Source organism: Populus nigra, chromosome 19, assembly GCF_951802175.1.
Source record: "Populus nigra chromosome 19, ddPopNigr1.1, whole genome shotgun sequence".
NCBI classification, from domain to species: Eukaryota; Viridiplantae; Streptophyta; class Magnoliopsida; order Malpighiales; family Salicaceae; genus Populus; species Populus nigra.
Window position 1 is genome coordinate 4,694,496 of NC_084870.1, and position 17,744 is coordinate 4,712,239.

The 17,744-nt window shown below is 30.7% G+C and overlaps 1 protein-coding gene across 1 annotated transcript; it reads right to left on the minus strand.

Moving 5' to 3' along the window:
* Positions 1-10,408: 10,408 nt before the first annotated feature.
* On the minus strand, positions 10,409-11,447 carry LOC133679496 (uncharacterized). Its single transcript, XM_062102105.1, has 2 exons — positions 10,897-11,447; positions 10,409-10,724 (listed from the first exon to the last, which is right to left on the minus strand). The coding sequence occupies exons 1-2, from the start codon at positions 11,065-11,067 to the stop codon at positions 10,653-10,655; spliced, it is 243 nt and encodes an 80-aa protein (XP_061958089.1). The 5' UTR covers positions 11,068-11,447; the 3' UTR covers positions 10,409-10,652.
* Positions 11,448-17,744: the final 6,297 nt, after the last annotated feature.

The following is a 17,744-nucleotide window of genomic DNA, read 5'->3' on the forward strand; positions in this document are numbered from 1 at the left end:
TAGCAAAACTAAGTTCTTATGCTCTGCATAAGAATTATAGACTTATATCTCAAATTTTTAAAATGATGACGAACACCTGAAATGAAGTTGTATACCTTCTGTTACAACCCAAAAACTAATCATTACTCAATTTTAATTTAGTATCTGAAAACACATAAATTTTTCACGAGGTTAATAATTCAAAAGGACATCTAAAATCCTAATTAACTTGTGCGACACACATGAAATACTTCAAAATAAAGCAAAAATAATTAAAAATATACATGCCATAAATTCCCTTATCAATTATACATGCCAAATTTCAACTGAAATAGTTATTGAATTATAAAATATATAATGCACATTTTAAGTCAAATTTATAATTATTCAATCCAATTAAAATCTAACATAAATGACTCGAGTGAACAAATAAATAAATCTATTGACAATCAATTTAAAACTGAAACAAACAAAAGTGTCTCTCTCAGATACTTTTATATGCAAATCAACATTGAATATTTGACTTTCAATTTTAAAACGAAACAAACAAACAAATACTTGTCCCATTTATTTTCATTTAGTTTGTTTGTGATTTGATTTATCTTTGATGCGTGAATATCAACCCTTTTCTTGTTATTGTCTCCACATGCTCCTTCCACTGAGTGGGTTGCCATATAATTGTTCTACATTCTCCCGAGGTTTGTGCTCTTTCATGACCATGGAATGTCCAATTCTTTCACCATTTTTCTTAGTTCTTTAATCACAAACAACTTAGATTCAATTTTTATTTCAAGTTTTCTACTTTATAACTAGACTCATTAACATAATTGTCAAGCCCTATAAAACCCAATGGCATCATCATGCATGATGCATGATTGCATAAGGTATTTACATTGAAATAGATATGCGTATGGAATATATTCAAGAGGGATGCTCTAGAATGGAATAAATGCTTAAACAAAATGTCTAAACTCATTTTCAATTTCTTCAATACTAATACATAGATTTTCCAGCTTTTTTTGGGATAGATTGTGTGTCAGTCTCAAAAGCAGAGCCATGTTAAAGGCTTGGGTGGGTTATAGTCCAGGTCAAGATTTTATTAATATTTTTTGAATTAATATTAAATAAGTTTACACTTAACTAAATTAGTTAAAGAAAAATATATTTTGTCCATCAAATTAGCAATTTTTTTATTTAATTAAAATCTATATTTTTTTGAGTTAAGAGAGGCAAAGTCAAGAAAATCGTATCCCCCTCATGCTAGATCACTTCTTGTTTTCCATCTTTTATTTATTGTGTGGTATTATCCGTTACACAAATTCAACTCAATTTTATCTTAACTACTAAAGCATTATTTCAAATTTTAAAAGATACCGAATTTGATCTTCTCCTTGCACATGTACAACCTGTTAAATAATATTTATGTAGTCTTATTTATTAGGGGTAGAATAGTACTTTCAGTTTAACCTATAGATACTTTATTTGTATTTATGTTAAGACTAAGCACTCATAATATACAAATTATTCAGAATTCTAGCCTCCTTTTTGTGTGTAATCTTAATTATTTTAACATGGTATCAGAGCTGATTTTATGGAACAAGGCTTAATCCCGAACACAGCTTCGTGGATCCAACTTTTTTTAGAGTGATATTTTATCTTCCACTTCTGTAAAATTTGGTATTTTGTTAGTTTCTGCAATTATTTTGGTATTTCATCTTCCCTTCAACTTCTGCAATTTTGTATTTGGTTCAATTTCTGCAAATTTGTTTTGTGTTTTGGAGTAATCATATAATTTTGAGAAGATATTTGTTTAGTTCTGTAATCTTTGTTCAGTTTTTGCAATTTGGTATTTTGTTTTCCACTGTTTTTCCATTCTGGTTCTCTGTGATTGTCGATTATGGCTACTAAAAGAGATGATTCGCTTTAGTATGTGAGTGTGAGGTTAGATGGGAAGAACTATTCATATTGGAGCTATGTAATGAGAAATTTTCTTAAGGGTAAGAAGATGTGGGGATATATCAGTGGAACTTATGTGCTACCTAAGAATACTGAAGAAGGAGATGCTGCTTCGATAGATGCATGGGAAGCAAACAATGCAAAGATCATTAATTGGATCAACAATTCTGTTGAGCATTCTATAGGTACATAATTGGCAAAGTATGAGACATTAAAGGAGGTTTTGGATCATCTGCAACGGTTATTAACGCAATCAAATTTTGCAAAACAGTATCAGTTAGAGAATGACATACGAGCTCTTCACCATAAGAATATAAGTATTCAGGAGTTCTATTCTGCCATGACAGATCTTTAGGATCAATTGGCTCTTACAGAATTGGCAAAATTAAAAGCATATGGTGCTTATATTGAACGTAGAGAGCAGCAATGATTGGTACAGTTTTTAACAGCACTTCACAGTGATTTCGAAGGACTTAGAGGTTCAATTCTGCATCGTTCTCCACTGCCTTCTATTGACTCTATTGTCAGTGAGTTATTGGCTGAAGAAATACATCTTCAGTCATATTCTGAAAAGGGAATTCTTTCTGCTTCAAATCCTTCTATACTAGCAGTACGTTCTAAGTCATTCTCTAATCATCAGAACAAGCCTTACACAAGGGTTGGCTTCGATGAGTGCAGTTTCTGTAAGTAAAAAGGTTATTAGAAGGCTTAGTGTCCTAAGTTAAGATAGAAGAATCAAGCTTGAAAGTCTGGCAGTCAGTCACAATCTAATGCTCATAGACCACCTCAGGGTTATAAACCACCACACCACAATACTGCAACAGTAGCTTCCCCAGGCTCTGTTACCAATCCTAATACTTTGGTTGAGCAATTTCAGAAGTTTCTCTTCTTGCATCCACAAGCAATGTCCGCTTCTTCCATAGGTCAGTTGCCTCATAGTTCCTCAGGTATGTCATACTCTGAATGAGTCTTGCATTCTGGTGCTTCCCATCATATGTCTCCATATTCCTCATCTTTCACCTCTATGTCCCCTTTGTCCTCCATTCCTGTTATGACTGCTAATGGCACTCCTATGCCCTTAGCAGATTTTAGTTCTATTGTCACACCTCACTTGTCTCCCCCTAATGTTTATGTTATTCCAAAACTCAAATTGAAACTTGCGTCTATTGGTCAAATATACGATTCTGGTGATTATTTAGTCATGTTTTCTGGTTCTTTTTGTTGTGTACAGGATCTGCAATCTTAGAAGCTGATTGGGACAGGCCGTAGAGAGAATGGACTATATATTTTGGATGAGTTAAAAGTGTCAGATGCTGTTACTGTTGCTGCTACTACTACTATTGATTTGTCTTCCTTTCGTTTGAGTCTTTCATCTTCTAGTTTTTATTTATGGAATTCCCATCTAGGTCATGTTTCGTTTTCTTGTTTGAGATTTTTGGCATCCACAGGAGCTTTAGGAAATTTAAAAACTTGTGACATTTCTGATTGTAGTGGATGTAAACTAGCAAAATTTTCTACTTTATCTTTTAATCGAAGTGTTTCTGTTTCATCTTCACCATTTGATTTAATTCATTCTGATATAAGGGGACCTTCTCCTGTTGCCACAAAAGGAGGGTCTCGATATTATGTATTTTTTATTGATGATCATATTCATTATTGTTGGATTTATTTAATGAAACATCGTTCTGAATTCTTTGAGATATATGCAGCTTTTCGAGTTTTTATCAAAACTCAACATTCTGTTGTGATCAAATGCTTTAGGTGTGATTTGGGTGGGGAATACACCTCTAATAAATTTTTCCAATTGCTTGCCTTAGATGGAACCATCTACCAAACTTCATGTACAGATACTCCTGAGCAAAATGGTGTTGCTGAAAGAAAACATAGGCACATTGTCGAAACTGTTTGTTCTCTCTTATTGTCTGCTTTTGTTCCTAGTGAGTTTTGGGAAGAACCTATTCTTACTGCTGTAAGTTTAATTAATACAATTACTTCTTCTAATAGTTTGGGTTTATCTCCTTTTGAAAATTTATATGGGTATGTCCCTGATTATTCCTCATTTAGAGTCTTTAGTTGTACTTGTTTTGTTCTTCATCCTCATGTAGAACGCAATAGTTATCCTCTCGATCCAATATTTGTGTCTTTCTGGGTTATGGTGAAGGTAAAAAAAGGTATCGTTGTTTTGATCCAATAACTCAGAAACTTTATGTGTCTCGTCATATTGTCTTCCTTGAGCATATACCTTTCTTTTCTATTCCATCCACTACTCGTAGCCTGACTAAATCTGATCTTATTCGTATAGATTCTTTTTCTAAGGATTCTGGTAATGATACCCCTCCCTATGTTCGATCAATTTGTACTTATAACTCCGCAAGGTACTCTTCTTCTTATGGTTTACCTTTGATAAATCCTACTTTATACCGCACTATTGTTGGGAGTTTGGTATATCTCATCATTACTCGTCCAAATATTGCAAATGATGTTCATTTTGTTAGTCAGTTTGTTACTTCTCTTACTATTGTTCACTGGACAGTTGTTCTTTGTATTTTGCGATATCTTTGGGGTACAGTTTTTCAGAGTCTTTTACTTTCATCCACCTCTTCCTTAAAGTTACATGCATACTCTAATGTTGATCATGATAATGATCCCATATATTGCAAGTCTGTTACCAGGTTCTGTATTTTTTTAAGTGATTTTCTTATTTCTTGGAAGAGCAAGAAACAATCTATTGTTTCTCAATCATCCACCAAAGTACAATATCGTGCCATGACATCTACTACCAAAAAGATTATTTGGTTAAGTTGGTTACTTGTTGATATGGGAGTTTCCTTCTCTCATCCTACTCCTATTTATTGTGACAACCAGAGTTCTATTCAGATTGCTCATAACTCAGTTTTTCATAAGCGAACTAAGCACATTGAAATCGATTATCATCTTACTCGTCATCACCTCAAACATGGCACCATTGCTTTGCCTTTTATTCCTTCTTCCTTGCAGATTGCAGATTTCTTTACCAAGATGCATTCCATCTCTCATTTTTGTTTTCTAGTTGGCAAACTCTCGATACTTGTAGCTGTCGCATCGTGAGTTTGAGGGGAGATGTTAAATAATATTTATGTAGTCTTATTTATTAAGAGTAGAATAGTACTTTCAGTTTAACCTATATATACTTTGTTTGTATTCAGGTTAAGACTAAGCACTCATAATATACAGATTATTCAGAATTCTAGCCTCCTTTTTGTGTTTGATCTTAATTATTTTAACACAATCTACTTGCACGTGTACAATCTATTTGCACACAATATAAGATTATCGTACCACATATAAATGCTTTATATAAAAGGTTACATGTCGTTCATGTCAGCAACAAGAATTGATGACAGTTTACTTACACTATCATTATAATATATTTAACCCAACAATAGATTTTCAATTGAAAGAGTTGAATTGTAGATTCAATGATGAGACAATAAAACTTCTTGTACTTAACTCTGCTTTAGAACCTAAGGACAACTTTAAATCATTTAAAGTTGATGCTATTTGCAAATTTGTTGATAATTTTTATCCTAAAGATTTTAATGAATAAGAGATGCATTATTTGAGATCTCAACTTTAGTATTATTAGATTGATGTGATTCATCATGAGAGCTTTCAAAATATATCTATCATTTTCAAATTATGTCAAGGATTAATCGAAACAAATAAGTTGCAACACAATCATTTGATTAACAGGTTGATTCGTCTTATTTTGACTTTGCATGTTTTCACTACCACCAAAAATCAAGCTTTTTTAGCTATGAAGCATGTTCAAAATATGTCTCGCAATAAAATGAAAGGGGAGCTCTTAGCATATTTTATGACGATTTACATTGAACAATAGCTTACTGAAGATATCTGTAAACCATTTGGGTGAAAAATTATAAATTGACTAGTTTTATGTAAAACAAAATTCACAATTCTCGATCGAGTTATCAGAAAATTACCGACTGGGCAGAAGCTGAATAGGAAAAGAATGAAAAGAAAAGGCAAGAGAGAAAGAGAGAAAAGTAAAGGGAAAATAAAAAAAAATCCAAGGAAAAAAATAAGAAAAGTAAGAGAATAACCTTGTAAACTTATAAAGTTCAATTTATAAAACACTAATATAAGGAAGAATCAAGTAGAGGAAGGAGAAATTGAGAGAGAGAAAAAAAATTTAATTACTTTGTTTTCCAGTTGACATTAGATTGTTATTTTATCTCGGTTGAGAGGTTGTTACAATATTGATTCAGATACGATTATAGATGAATTTTATTCCACAAAACATTGAAAGATATAACTTCAATAATGAGTTTATTTTTACTTTCACTTTAATTTTATGTATTTTTAAATTTATTTTTAATATTTTAAATAATGTATTTGAATTAAGATTTAACCGTTAACTTCACAAGTTCATGTTAATTAATACTAAAAAAACAATTTATATATTTGTTTAGTAGCCCAGTCTACTAAAAATTCCTAGCTCCGCCTGTCTTGAAATCTTCGTTTGAGTTTGGTGCTGATAAGATTACAATGACAGCACCACACTTTCCAATTCGATGCAGTTTTTATTACTGACTTTGTTTCTTCTTTCTTCGCTCCTGTTCTTTCTTATGTGGTTTTTTTTTTTTTTTTTAACTTCTAGATAGGATTGCTGCTGGAGTGTTCTTTACTGAAGATTACATTGCAGTCACTGTTCGCGCTGCCCCAACTTTGTTTCCTTGTCATTTTGGAGTTTTGCCTTCTTTCAGTTGCTTCCCGTCATACACTGCTACCCTCTCTTCCTTAAATTGTCGTGTCTAAGGTTTGTTCTCTTCGACATTGGATTGTTGTTCAATTTGTCTTGAAATGTATTTGGAAACTAGCCTCGAGTTTTCTGGGAACATTTTTCATTGAAGACTTTGCTGTCTATCTTCTTCCACTGGATCTCACTTTTTCGTGTGTTTTTTATATGGAAGCTTTAAATTCTAAATATCTGCAATCACATTTTGTCTCTTTCTTATTGTACTGCTTTTTTTACTACACCACGCCTAGAATTCTTTGCATTTCCCTCGTATTTTCAAATGCATTTGGATCCTTCATTCATCTCAAAGATACCTCCTTAAAACGACAAAACATAGTCAGTTATTTCTAAGGCACCCACAAGGTTGTGTTGTTTTAATACCAATCCAAAACTTATTTTTTAGTTGAGGCATGCAGCATCCACTTATCCTTCTTTTTTTTGAGATGGTTCAACTGTTCAGATCTTGAATTTGTATTTTAATGATCACGAGTTTGAATCTTTTCAAGGCTGCTAAAGGTTTTCATGATCATTAACTATAAGGTCTGTTAAATCAATTAAGATGCATGCAAATTAATTCAAACACTCATATTAATAAATAAAAAAATCAGTTTTGGTTAGATTTCTTATCCAAGAACATGTTTTTCGTATTTAAATAACATCAATGCTATATTGCTTTTGCAAACTACCTGTCTTTTCATTGTTATGGATGTAAGCTTCCTCGAGTTACGAAGTGACTCTCCAATGATGGCACAATTTTTGGAACCTTGGGATGAACTGCTTCTATTTTTTTTTTTTTTTACAGTTACCACATGTCGTTACGCCCTTCCTGCACTGGTGCTCAAACATGGCTACCTTAGTAAGAAATGTTGCATCCACCCTTTTTTTTTCTTTTTGATTTATTACCTTTTTGCTTGGATTAGCTTTGATGTAAACTGATGATGATTATGATATTACACTTATGCCCAATGTATAATGAATTAACTTTCAGCCTCCAGTTTCTTTTTTCTAAAAGGCTTTTTGAATGCTGTTAGATAAACTTTTTCTTTAGCATTTGCATCGCTCAAGCATATGAACCTTTTCCTTTGCGTTGTGAATGCTTCTTCGCTCCAATCCTGGGGAGCAAAAGGAACTTGAGTTGAAAAGGCGTCAATCCATCTTTCACATTCCGCCCGCAGCATCGCCCAGGCAGCCATCTTGGTTTCCTTTTTTTGAAAAATTATTTTTTAAATTTTTATATGTTTATTTATTATTCAAAAAATTGATAAAAAAAACATTTTTCAATTAAATAAAAATTTAGTTTGGTTTTTAAAAAAGTGTTTTATTTTTATTTTAGACAAAAAATACTTTTAAGAAGAAAAAAATCTAAAAGTTTTTTTTGTTATCTATTGATGATATCATCATCAATCTTTTAATTGCTTTTTTATTTTTATTTTTTTAATTGAATTTTTTTATATATTAAATTTTATCCCTGTTTTTTTATTACTATTTATATTATTTGAAGTAATTTATAAAATTAAATTTTTTTTATTTTTTTATTTTTTTATTTGATAGATTTAGTTTTCATTATTTTTTTGTCCATTACAATGTCAATCCATGATGTGAAATGTGACTTAATTTAGGGTGGAAAAGTGAAGAATGAGTAGGTTTTGATGTGACCACTTGTAATTTTCGTATCACTTGGAGAAATACTCTGTGTCATTTCCAATGTGTTTGAAAAACAGAGGTAAAGTTAAATGACTCTTGTTTGAGAAGAAGCGGGAAAGTGAGGAAAGATTTTTCCCTCCCTGGACCTTGCTTTAACCATTCTCTCTCTCTCTCTCTCTCGCGTCCATTGACTTCACTGACCAGTTTCTACATCACTTCAAGCATCCAAAGATTAGGGAAGTGTTTTCACCCTTCCGGACAAACTAGCGGGCCTAGCCTAGCGTGTTATGAATAAAATATTTGTATACTGTATTTTGTAAAAGAAATAAAAGGGAATTGCAGGGAATTATTAAAGAAAACTTGTAAATAAAGCAAATAAATATACAAACAACAATACTAGTACTAGGAAGAAAGATAAACTTAAGGAATTAAAGGAATTGTATACAAACTAACCTTCTCTTTTACTTACTTCAATGCGAATCCTAAGCTAATCCTTTTTATCTCTGCTAACTTCCAATTGAATACTAAGCTAATTTGTTGCTTTGTTGCTCTGATTAGCTATTTTGTTAAGGACTCCTGCTTTTAATAAAATTAAACCTTCTAACCATCTCATGACTCCTGATCACCTGGTCGACTACACTACACCTTTAACTCTACTGGTCGATCAAGATTCTTCCTATTCAATCAATCCAACCATTGTGTGTTTATTTTTTATATAAAACTTAAAACTCTAAACTCTAAAAACATGTTGTGGGCAAGAGCTGATCACAAAATATTGATCCATCTCTTTTAGAGGCCTATTTGTTGGATTTGATAGTATAATCTTGCTACAGTGACATCATACGCTCGCTCTTCTCCATCATAAAATATTGATCTTTTATTAATGGCTCAATCTGTCCTGTAATAATGGAAGGAGTCTCTATAACTCGCCCCATCTCTATTTGTAAACCAAAAAGCCCCCGTCCAAATTTTCCATTCAAACTAAAACCTTTGGCATGTGAATTGCACATGAGCCTAACTCCATGAAACATTTTGGGTGAAAATGACATGGTATATTAGAATCGTGTGCAATTCAAAGGCAGGAAGTATGTTGGTTTAAATCGGCAGAATGATGTTAGTGCCAAAAGACTAAAGATGAGGATGCGTATGATGTCACTGTAGCATCAATATTTACTGGTATCCTGATATTATCTGCCTCTAACTAAAACACCACTATCTCAAGAAAAGCATTCTCAAAGTAAAAATTTGGATAAACAGCTGAGCTGTATCCAACAGTTCTATGAGAATCATATCAGCAAACAGCCAAAAACAATTTTCTAGGAAGGCTTAATCTCTGGCAGCTCATGGGAATACAATCCTGGTTACAATAGCAAGGAACCTGTGTGTATTATGTAACTTAGGGCAGCGATAAATATATTTTAAGGCTCCAATTGAAACCTGATGGTGTGTTTTAACCAACTTTCCTAGAATTACAGCTGACTATTGTCATTCGACTTTCCAGCTTTTTATCTTCCAAAGCAGCACAATACAGTAACTAATATACTCCCCAGTTTGGATATAGACCAGCCCAAAACTTGGCATCTACAAATTTCTCAATCATTCCAATTAATCTCTCTAAAATCAAGAGTTCTAATTCTGTGAATGTTGATGTAGCAAGTAGCTTCGGTTCTCAGAGAAAACCTAAGAAATGGAAATTCGTGTCTAAGAGTATACAAAGGAAAGTTAGTACATTGTGCAAGCTTAAAAGGTAACAACTACAACATCTAAAATTCAATTTAAGTGATGCTGCGATGGCCTTAAGAAAACCATGGGAAGAATCTGGAAGTGACAAAATAGGGTAAATTCAGGTTAACAAGTGTGAAAGCGATCCATCATTTAAGATCTCAGCATACCAAGTGTGAAACCTGCTATTTAGATCGCCATTTTTTATGTTATTGCTACATTCACAGTAAATCCTACTAATGCATGGTGATCATCTGTAACGACTGACAAAGATTCACGTTACCGTAACTATATAATCAAGGGTTCAAATTGAAGTACAGAAAACAATTCAAACTCTGATTTCTATGGGCAAGCAATACATCAAAAGTTTTACATTGCACAGTAAATGTCATCTTGATTCTCTGCTTCCCTATTGATAAAAATTTATTGAAAAATCCCCAGCCACAAAGCATAATACATAAAAAAATTGTCTTGCTCAATACCGAAACTATTTTCTTCAAATGCTAATCGTCTCGAGGGAAGAATCTCAAGTTTTAAATGTCAATCTAAAAACTTACTTCATTTTCTTGTTAAGCCTCTGTAAGTGGTAATTCATGCTCCCCCCTTTCTTTTTGCTTTTCGCAGTCTGCACAGTGGTGGTCAAAATCCATAAGATTTTAAATTCAATCTTGTGAAAATAGAAAAACCAAACTATCAGAAAATGATTTCTCATTAAAAGCATAGAAAACATTCTGCAGAAAAATTAACTATAAGCCTATTATACAATAATAATATACAAATATTGCATCGTCACTTACCTCATCATCCAAACAGGTTTTCAAAAGTTCCTTGCTGTGAAGGCATCTTTCATCATTCATCTGGTTTTGTGACAAGCAACTCAGAAATGATATCATCTCCTGCATGCAAGGTTTCGCGGCAATTCTACGTTTCTTTGGGTTAAAAAATAATCCACCAATTTTTCGACCCATTATTCTGTACTCTGCTTCAAACAATCAATGGTGTCGTGCGATGGCGAGTGAATGTGGCTGCTGGAGGCGCGATGCCGTGATGTTTTGCCGGCTATAGGCCGCTGCAGCCGCTTTTTCGGATCTGCTGGTGGTGTTTGATGGTCGGAATTGTGATGGAGAGAGAAAGGGGTTCGGCGAAGAGGGCAGAGTGCGGCGGCTCTTCTGAGAGTAGAAGAAAATACTTGCTATATGTGCCAAACCTAGGGTGTGTTTGGCTTGTGGAAAAAAGAGTGTGTTTTCAAGACACCGTTTGTTAATGAGGTGCTACCGCAGCATCAAAAAATGCTTTGCGGTGGCACCAAAAAACAAACGGTGCCTTACTAGAGCTTCCTGAGCTTTCTAGTAAAGAATTTCTAGGTATTTCCTCTTTTTTTTATTTCTCTTTCTTACTTTTTATTCTTTTCTGCTCTTTTTTTATTATTATTGTTTTCTTGGATTCCTTTCCTTTCTTATCTTTTTTTTCTCTTTTCTCTTTTCTCCTTTCTCTTTTTTGTTTTTTTTTTACTTTGCTTATATAGTTTTTTTCTTTGTTATTATTTCTATATAGTTTTGCATATTTGTATTGATAAATGGATTTGTATAAATAATATTTTTGCATTTAATTTAATTTAAGAAAAATAAATTTCATTAATAACAATACTAAAAATAAAAGTATGTTATTTCAATTCTTATAATTCAATTTGTTTTCAATTTCTTATTCTTTTACTTGTTTCATTTTATTATCGTTATAATATTGATGTAATTTTAATTCTTCTAGTTTTGATTACCAATGAAATTTGAAAAAAAATTAATATTATTTTCTAAAAATAAAAATCTTGAAAAAAAATTAATGAATAATACATTGGTGAATATTTATTAACTAGCAATTTATTAGTAAGCATTAGAGTTTTAGTGATAGATTAGATTATTGGTTTGTGCTATGTTGTAAGTTATAATAATTTTTTTAATGTAAAAAAATATCTATATGTTACTAACAATTTTTTGGTAGAAAAAAATAAATTGTCTTGGAATTAACTTGATGTGATTTGATCAATTTAGCATGTCTAAACGCAACTTGAATGACAAACAAAAATATATCTTGACTTGGAATTTATTTTTTTGAAGATAGCATTTTTTAAAAAAAAAATATTTAGATGACAACATATTGAATCAATCCAAGTTACCTTGTCAAATCCATGACTCGGTCATAAGGTCATGATAGACCTGTAAAGAAAATTAAAATAAATTATAAAGTTCAATTCTCTACCAACTCAATCTTGAATGATGGAATTAAAAAAAACAACCAAAAAAAAAATCAAATCAACCAAAGTTAACTTGCTAAACCCACGATCCAAGTCACAGGATCAAGATAATCCCATAAAAAGTAAATTAAATAAAATTATGAATTACAATTCTCAATCAATTCAATATTGAATGATGAAATTGAAAAAAAAAACAATTAAAAAAACACAAAAAAACAACCTAAGTCAACTTAGAACTAATATGTATGTGCCTATAAATATTGAAATGTATATTAAACTAATCCACATAAAAATTTTAAATGAAAAAATCACTTATATTTATTGAAAAGCTTATATGATAGTTATGTAAGTGATTTTTAAATTTAAAATCACTAAATTATTTTATATAAAAAATATTATTTTTTTATTCTAACTACGTGTTGTCTTGATCAAATTTAACAAAATAGGCATATATTGGGTAATATAAAGGTATCCGAATAATTAAAAGAGGATTCATTATTTTAGGTGAATTAGAAAAAATATCTCATATATTTTTTAATAGTATTGATTCTTATGTAATATAGAATAAGATTTGAAAAGAATTTTAAATTTTATTTAAAAAATCAATGATTATAATATTAAAAACAAACATAATTTGATAAAGCAAAAAAACTTTACAACTTAATATTATGAATCTTATTTTTTTAATAACCTGATAATGAAAAATTTAATGTAATCAAAGACACTTAAAAATACATAGCACCAAGGCATATCAATCTATTACATAATTATATAAATTATATTTTAGAAATTTAACTAAAAATTTAAATTATCAAATTAAAATAATTTAATTTAATATTAAAATTTGAATAACCGAACAATTACTTCGATTCATCCGATCTCAACATTATCTTTCTCTTAGTTAATTATCTTCTGTCTTGGATGCGCCTGGACGTGCGTGATAGCTTGTCTAGTTGACGAGAATACGAGGATGCGTTCGCAAATCATATTGTTGCTTCTGTCTCGTCCATGCCTTTAAAGGCATAAAGGTTGAGGTAGTTGTCTTTTTCCTTGCAGCATCTAATTTATGTCAGACTCAGGTAGTTCATTATTTATCATTTTATTTTTCTATTTTATTTTTTTATGAATAATAAATAATAGTTATACAGTATATATATATCCATATAAATACTGAAAATGATAGATAAGACATGAATATCTAAATTTTTTACCTAGAAAATAATGAATAAAATACAAATATAAATAAATATATTCAATGGATACTCCATTATTTCGTGCTTGCATCGAAGTAAGTTCCATTATTTCATGTACACAACACTAACAAATAGGGAATGTTCTCTTTCTTTTATTGTTTTGGACCAACAACAGCATTAGGATCATCAGCTAAAAGTGTATAATATTTTTGTGCTCTTCTTTTGTCGACAATAACGGGTCTCAGGCCACATTGATCTGTTGTAAATAGTGCCCAAATGGCCTGTAAATGAGAGGGAGAGGGAGAGGGGGCTGGATGGGAAGGAGACAAGCGAACGTGTTAAGGCTGCAAGTTTGCTTCCTTTACAACTAGAAATTTCCAGATATTAATTAATTAGGAGTTTTCTTTTCCAATGAAAATGAGGAATTAGATTCCAGCACCTCTAAGATGCCTTCTTAATGACCTTTCACTATTAAACAAATAAATGCAATCGTCCATATTTGAGATAAAATTAATAAATAAGCTGCTGGGTTCACGATGCGTGCAAATTAATATCAATATATTAATGTCTAAATTGGAAAATCCTACGAGTTTCCATGCACGTTAAATAATATTGCAGTAATTTATCAAATTTGCAATCTCTATATCTCCTGTCACACCCATGCATCTGTGTGCATAAGTTGTTGTTAGAGAATAGTGTGTGTGTGTGTGTAGTACTGGAGTCTTAACGGCTTAAAATTTTTGAATGAATTAAATAATTCTGTTATGTACAGCACTACTTGTTTGATAACTCATGAATTCAAATCTTAATCTCTATTTTAATTAATAAAATTAAACATATACAGGCACAAAATAATATAATTTTGTGTAAGTTTCAAGCTCAAATAATTAATTTTTACTTGAAGAAATGTATTAGAGAATAATATAAAATATATTTTAAAATCTCATCTAACATCTTAAATTTTTGAATTATGATGCTTTTTTTACGCAAGGTACAATACTAAAATTATTGATAGTGCACTTCAAATTTATCTTCATTTAAAAATTATGTCTCCTCAAAATATCATATGTTAAAGTTTTGGAAGATCACAACTGCTTCAACTCATCAATCAACGGTCAAAGACATATATCTAAATTTCTACGTGAACTAATAAGACTAGATATGACTGTAGATAAGAACATGAACTCTAGCCTCATACACATCCCCAATAACAAGTTATAAATTATGAGTATCACCGACCAATAAGAATATGATGCAGCAAATGACCTGAATTTATTGAATCTATTTGTACATAATCCAACACGTATGTCCCGTGGTTCCATTAAAAACTGAGGATGCACCCTATTAAATTATTTCAAGGCTTCATCATTGAAAGAGTGTGCATCATGACTCCATCCACTATATCATGTAAATGATGTCATGTCATGTGCTTAGAAATATTTTGAGCCATAAATAACATTTGTAGTCTATGATTGACTGGAAAATATCATAGTTTTCTATGTACGATACAAGTCTTTTCTCTATCAGTTTTGGGTTTATGCCGAGCATGCCTACAAGTTTTGCACTCGGTCAAATTTGTATTTTCTAAGTATTACAACATGCAAAAGTTTAGACACGTGTCAAATTTTTGATATCCTAGGCCATATGGTTTCAAAATAAATTTAGCAGCATAGAAGTTCTATTTTAGTGTATTCCCTTCAGGTAAAATGCTTCTCGCTCATTCAACATTTTTGTCGTAACAGGACTTGCTCTACCTATAATATGACTTGAAGGTGAACACCTATGTAATGACCGATAATTTACTGTGATTTATGCATCCATACCATAATGGTTCGTCGAAATCTTTTAAAAGATCAAAAAACCTGGTGGCGTATGTATTTCATTCTTCATCCATGATTGAACATTCACTTGCATCACCCTAATTTATTTTCATTACATCTATAACCATACTCTTATAATGATTACTATTATCATCTTTAACTCAATGCACATTGCTAGAATTATAAGTTGACCCAATCATCCTTTCTATCATGGTCTTGTAAGGGACATATGGTTCTCCATGTGCAAACCAACATAAGTATTTCTCCATGAATTTTTTTATAGAAGATGTATCATAACAACATCTAGATCGATAAACTTTTTATTCTTACACATCTTACATAGAAATCTAACAATGCCCCCACTAATATTTTTAGGATTAGATAATGCGTATTTAATAAAACCTTAAAGCTCATTACAATAATCCATCTTGTGCAACCTTTCAGGTGACTCAATACTCCAAAAATGATCATCCATTACATCATATGAAACCTACATAGAATATTGGTGACAACATATATTAATTAATAATGTGAACTAAACAAATTATCAGTACGCAACTAATTAGTTATCATTGGTTTTACTCAAACCTATTCAATCTATTAATAATATTACCCTTAAATCAGTATCAATTTTTGAAAAAAAAAATTAAATCCCTCCATATTTACTGAAATTTTCAACTTAACAATAAAATTGATAAAAATATAAAATGTACTCAATAAATAAATCATTATATATATATATATATATATATATATATATATATATATATATATATATCATTATAAAACACTTAAGTCACAAAATCAAAATCAATTTCATCAAATGACAAACAAATATAATTTTTTAAAATCTCAAATAAACCCTAACATGTACAAATCATACATCTATACAGCAAATTTCTATGAGAAAAAACTATAATACAAGTAAACATATAAACAAATTACATATACTGCATCAAAATGCCAAAAAAAAATAACATTGTAAAACTGGATTACAACAAAAAATGGGTAGTTTAGATCACTTAATTTGGTGGATCTTAAAAAAAAATTGAACCATAATAAAGATGCTGACAGATTATATAAACCCCGGTAAAAATAAATAAATATATATATATATGAGAAAAAAAATTGGTCTCAAGAATTGGGTAAATTAATTGATATGACTTGTACAAGTATGAAATATAAAAATTTGAATTTTTGACGAAAAATTATAAACAGACTAATTTTACGTTATAGCACCTAACTTTCAATTTGGTAAACAGATTAAGTTGAAATTTTGCATGGAGTCTTATAAAATATTATTTTAACCTTGGTTAAAGTTTCAAAATTTTTGGAGTATGATAATAATTTTTTTCAGATAAAAGAACAAATAGCACAAATGAGTGTCTAGAAATTCTTTAGGGACCAAATTGAAACTTTGCCCAAAACAACTCTCTTTATAAGCTGCCAGCAATGAAAAAAAAGAAAAAAAAGAGGGAGTGAGCAACCGGCCAAGAGAAAAAAATGTGAAAAGAGGGCTTTTGTCATTTTTCGTAGAAATTGCTTGAAAAATCAAAAACAAAGTGTAAGATAGAAATAGTGATAAGTAATTAAAGAGAGGGTTTGATACATTAAGGAGACTACAAGGAGTTTAAAGATTTTAAATGTGCTTTTAAAGAAGGAAAAAATTGAGTAGAGGGAAATGTGAAGGAAAACTTGATTCAACTTGTTTTGACTTTTAATTCTTCATTCCTTAATGGCAAGAAAACTCTCTATGATGATCCATTGTATTGTTTTTCATGTTTATTATTGGATTGAGTAGAATTGGTATTATGTGAAGGTGGATTCTTGATGTTATGATGGTTTGAATGCATGGATTTATGTTAATTACATGTTTATTGAAGAAATAAATATTTGGGCTTGTCATTAATTAGGTTAATTTGAAAAGAAAAAAAAAATATTTCTTCCTCTTAGTAATGGGAATTTCAGCAAGGGTGGATTTTTAGGGTGATTAGGTTGTTGAATTAATAACAAACAAATTATATTTAGTTATGATAATTGAGTATTTGGTGATTGAAGAATGTGTAAAAAAACAGAGAGAAAAGAAGGAGGGGGATAAAAAATGGTTTCCACCTTGGGTTTGCTATTGATCCCTTGTTATGTTATAAGTAAATATGATCTTATTGTATTGATTAGTAAAATTCCATACATGGATACTTAGTTGTTGTTGTGTGTGATTATGGAACTCTTAGCAAGGTGAATTTGGCCATGAAAAATATAAGAAATAAAATTTCAAGCTTGAAGAAATTAATGAATTGTATTTAAATAGTGGAAGAAAAATAAAATGAAATGATGTGTTGAATTAGGTGTAAAAGAATTAAATTTCCTTTAATTGTTGGGAAAAG

Excerpts from the sequence above, each read along its gene's own strand:
- LOC133679496 (XM_062102105.1), bottom strand. The coding sequence starts at position 11,067 with ATGGGTCGAAAAATTGGTGGATTATTTTTTAACCCAAAGAAACGTAGA. Across the intron at positions 10,725-10,896 it reads AAACCTGTTTGGATGATGAG|ACTGCGAAAAGCAAAAAGAA; the intron begins GTAAGTGACGAT and ends ACCACTGTGCAG.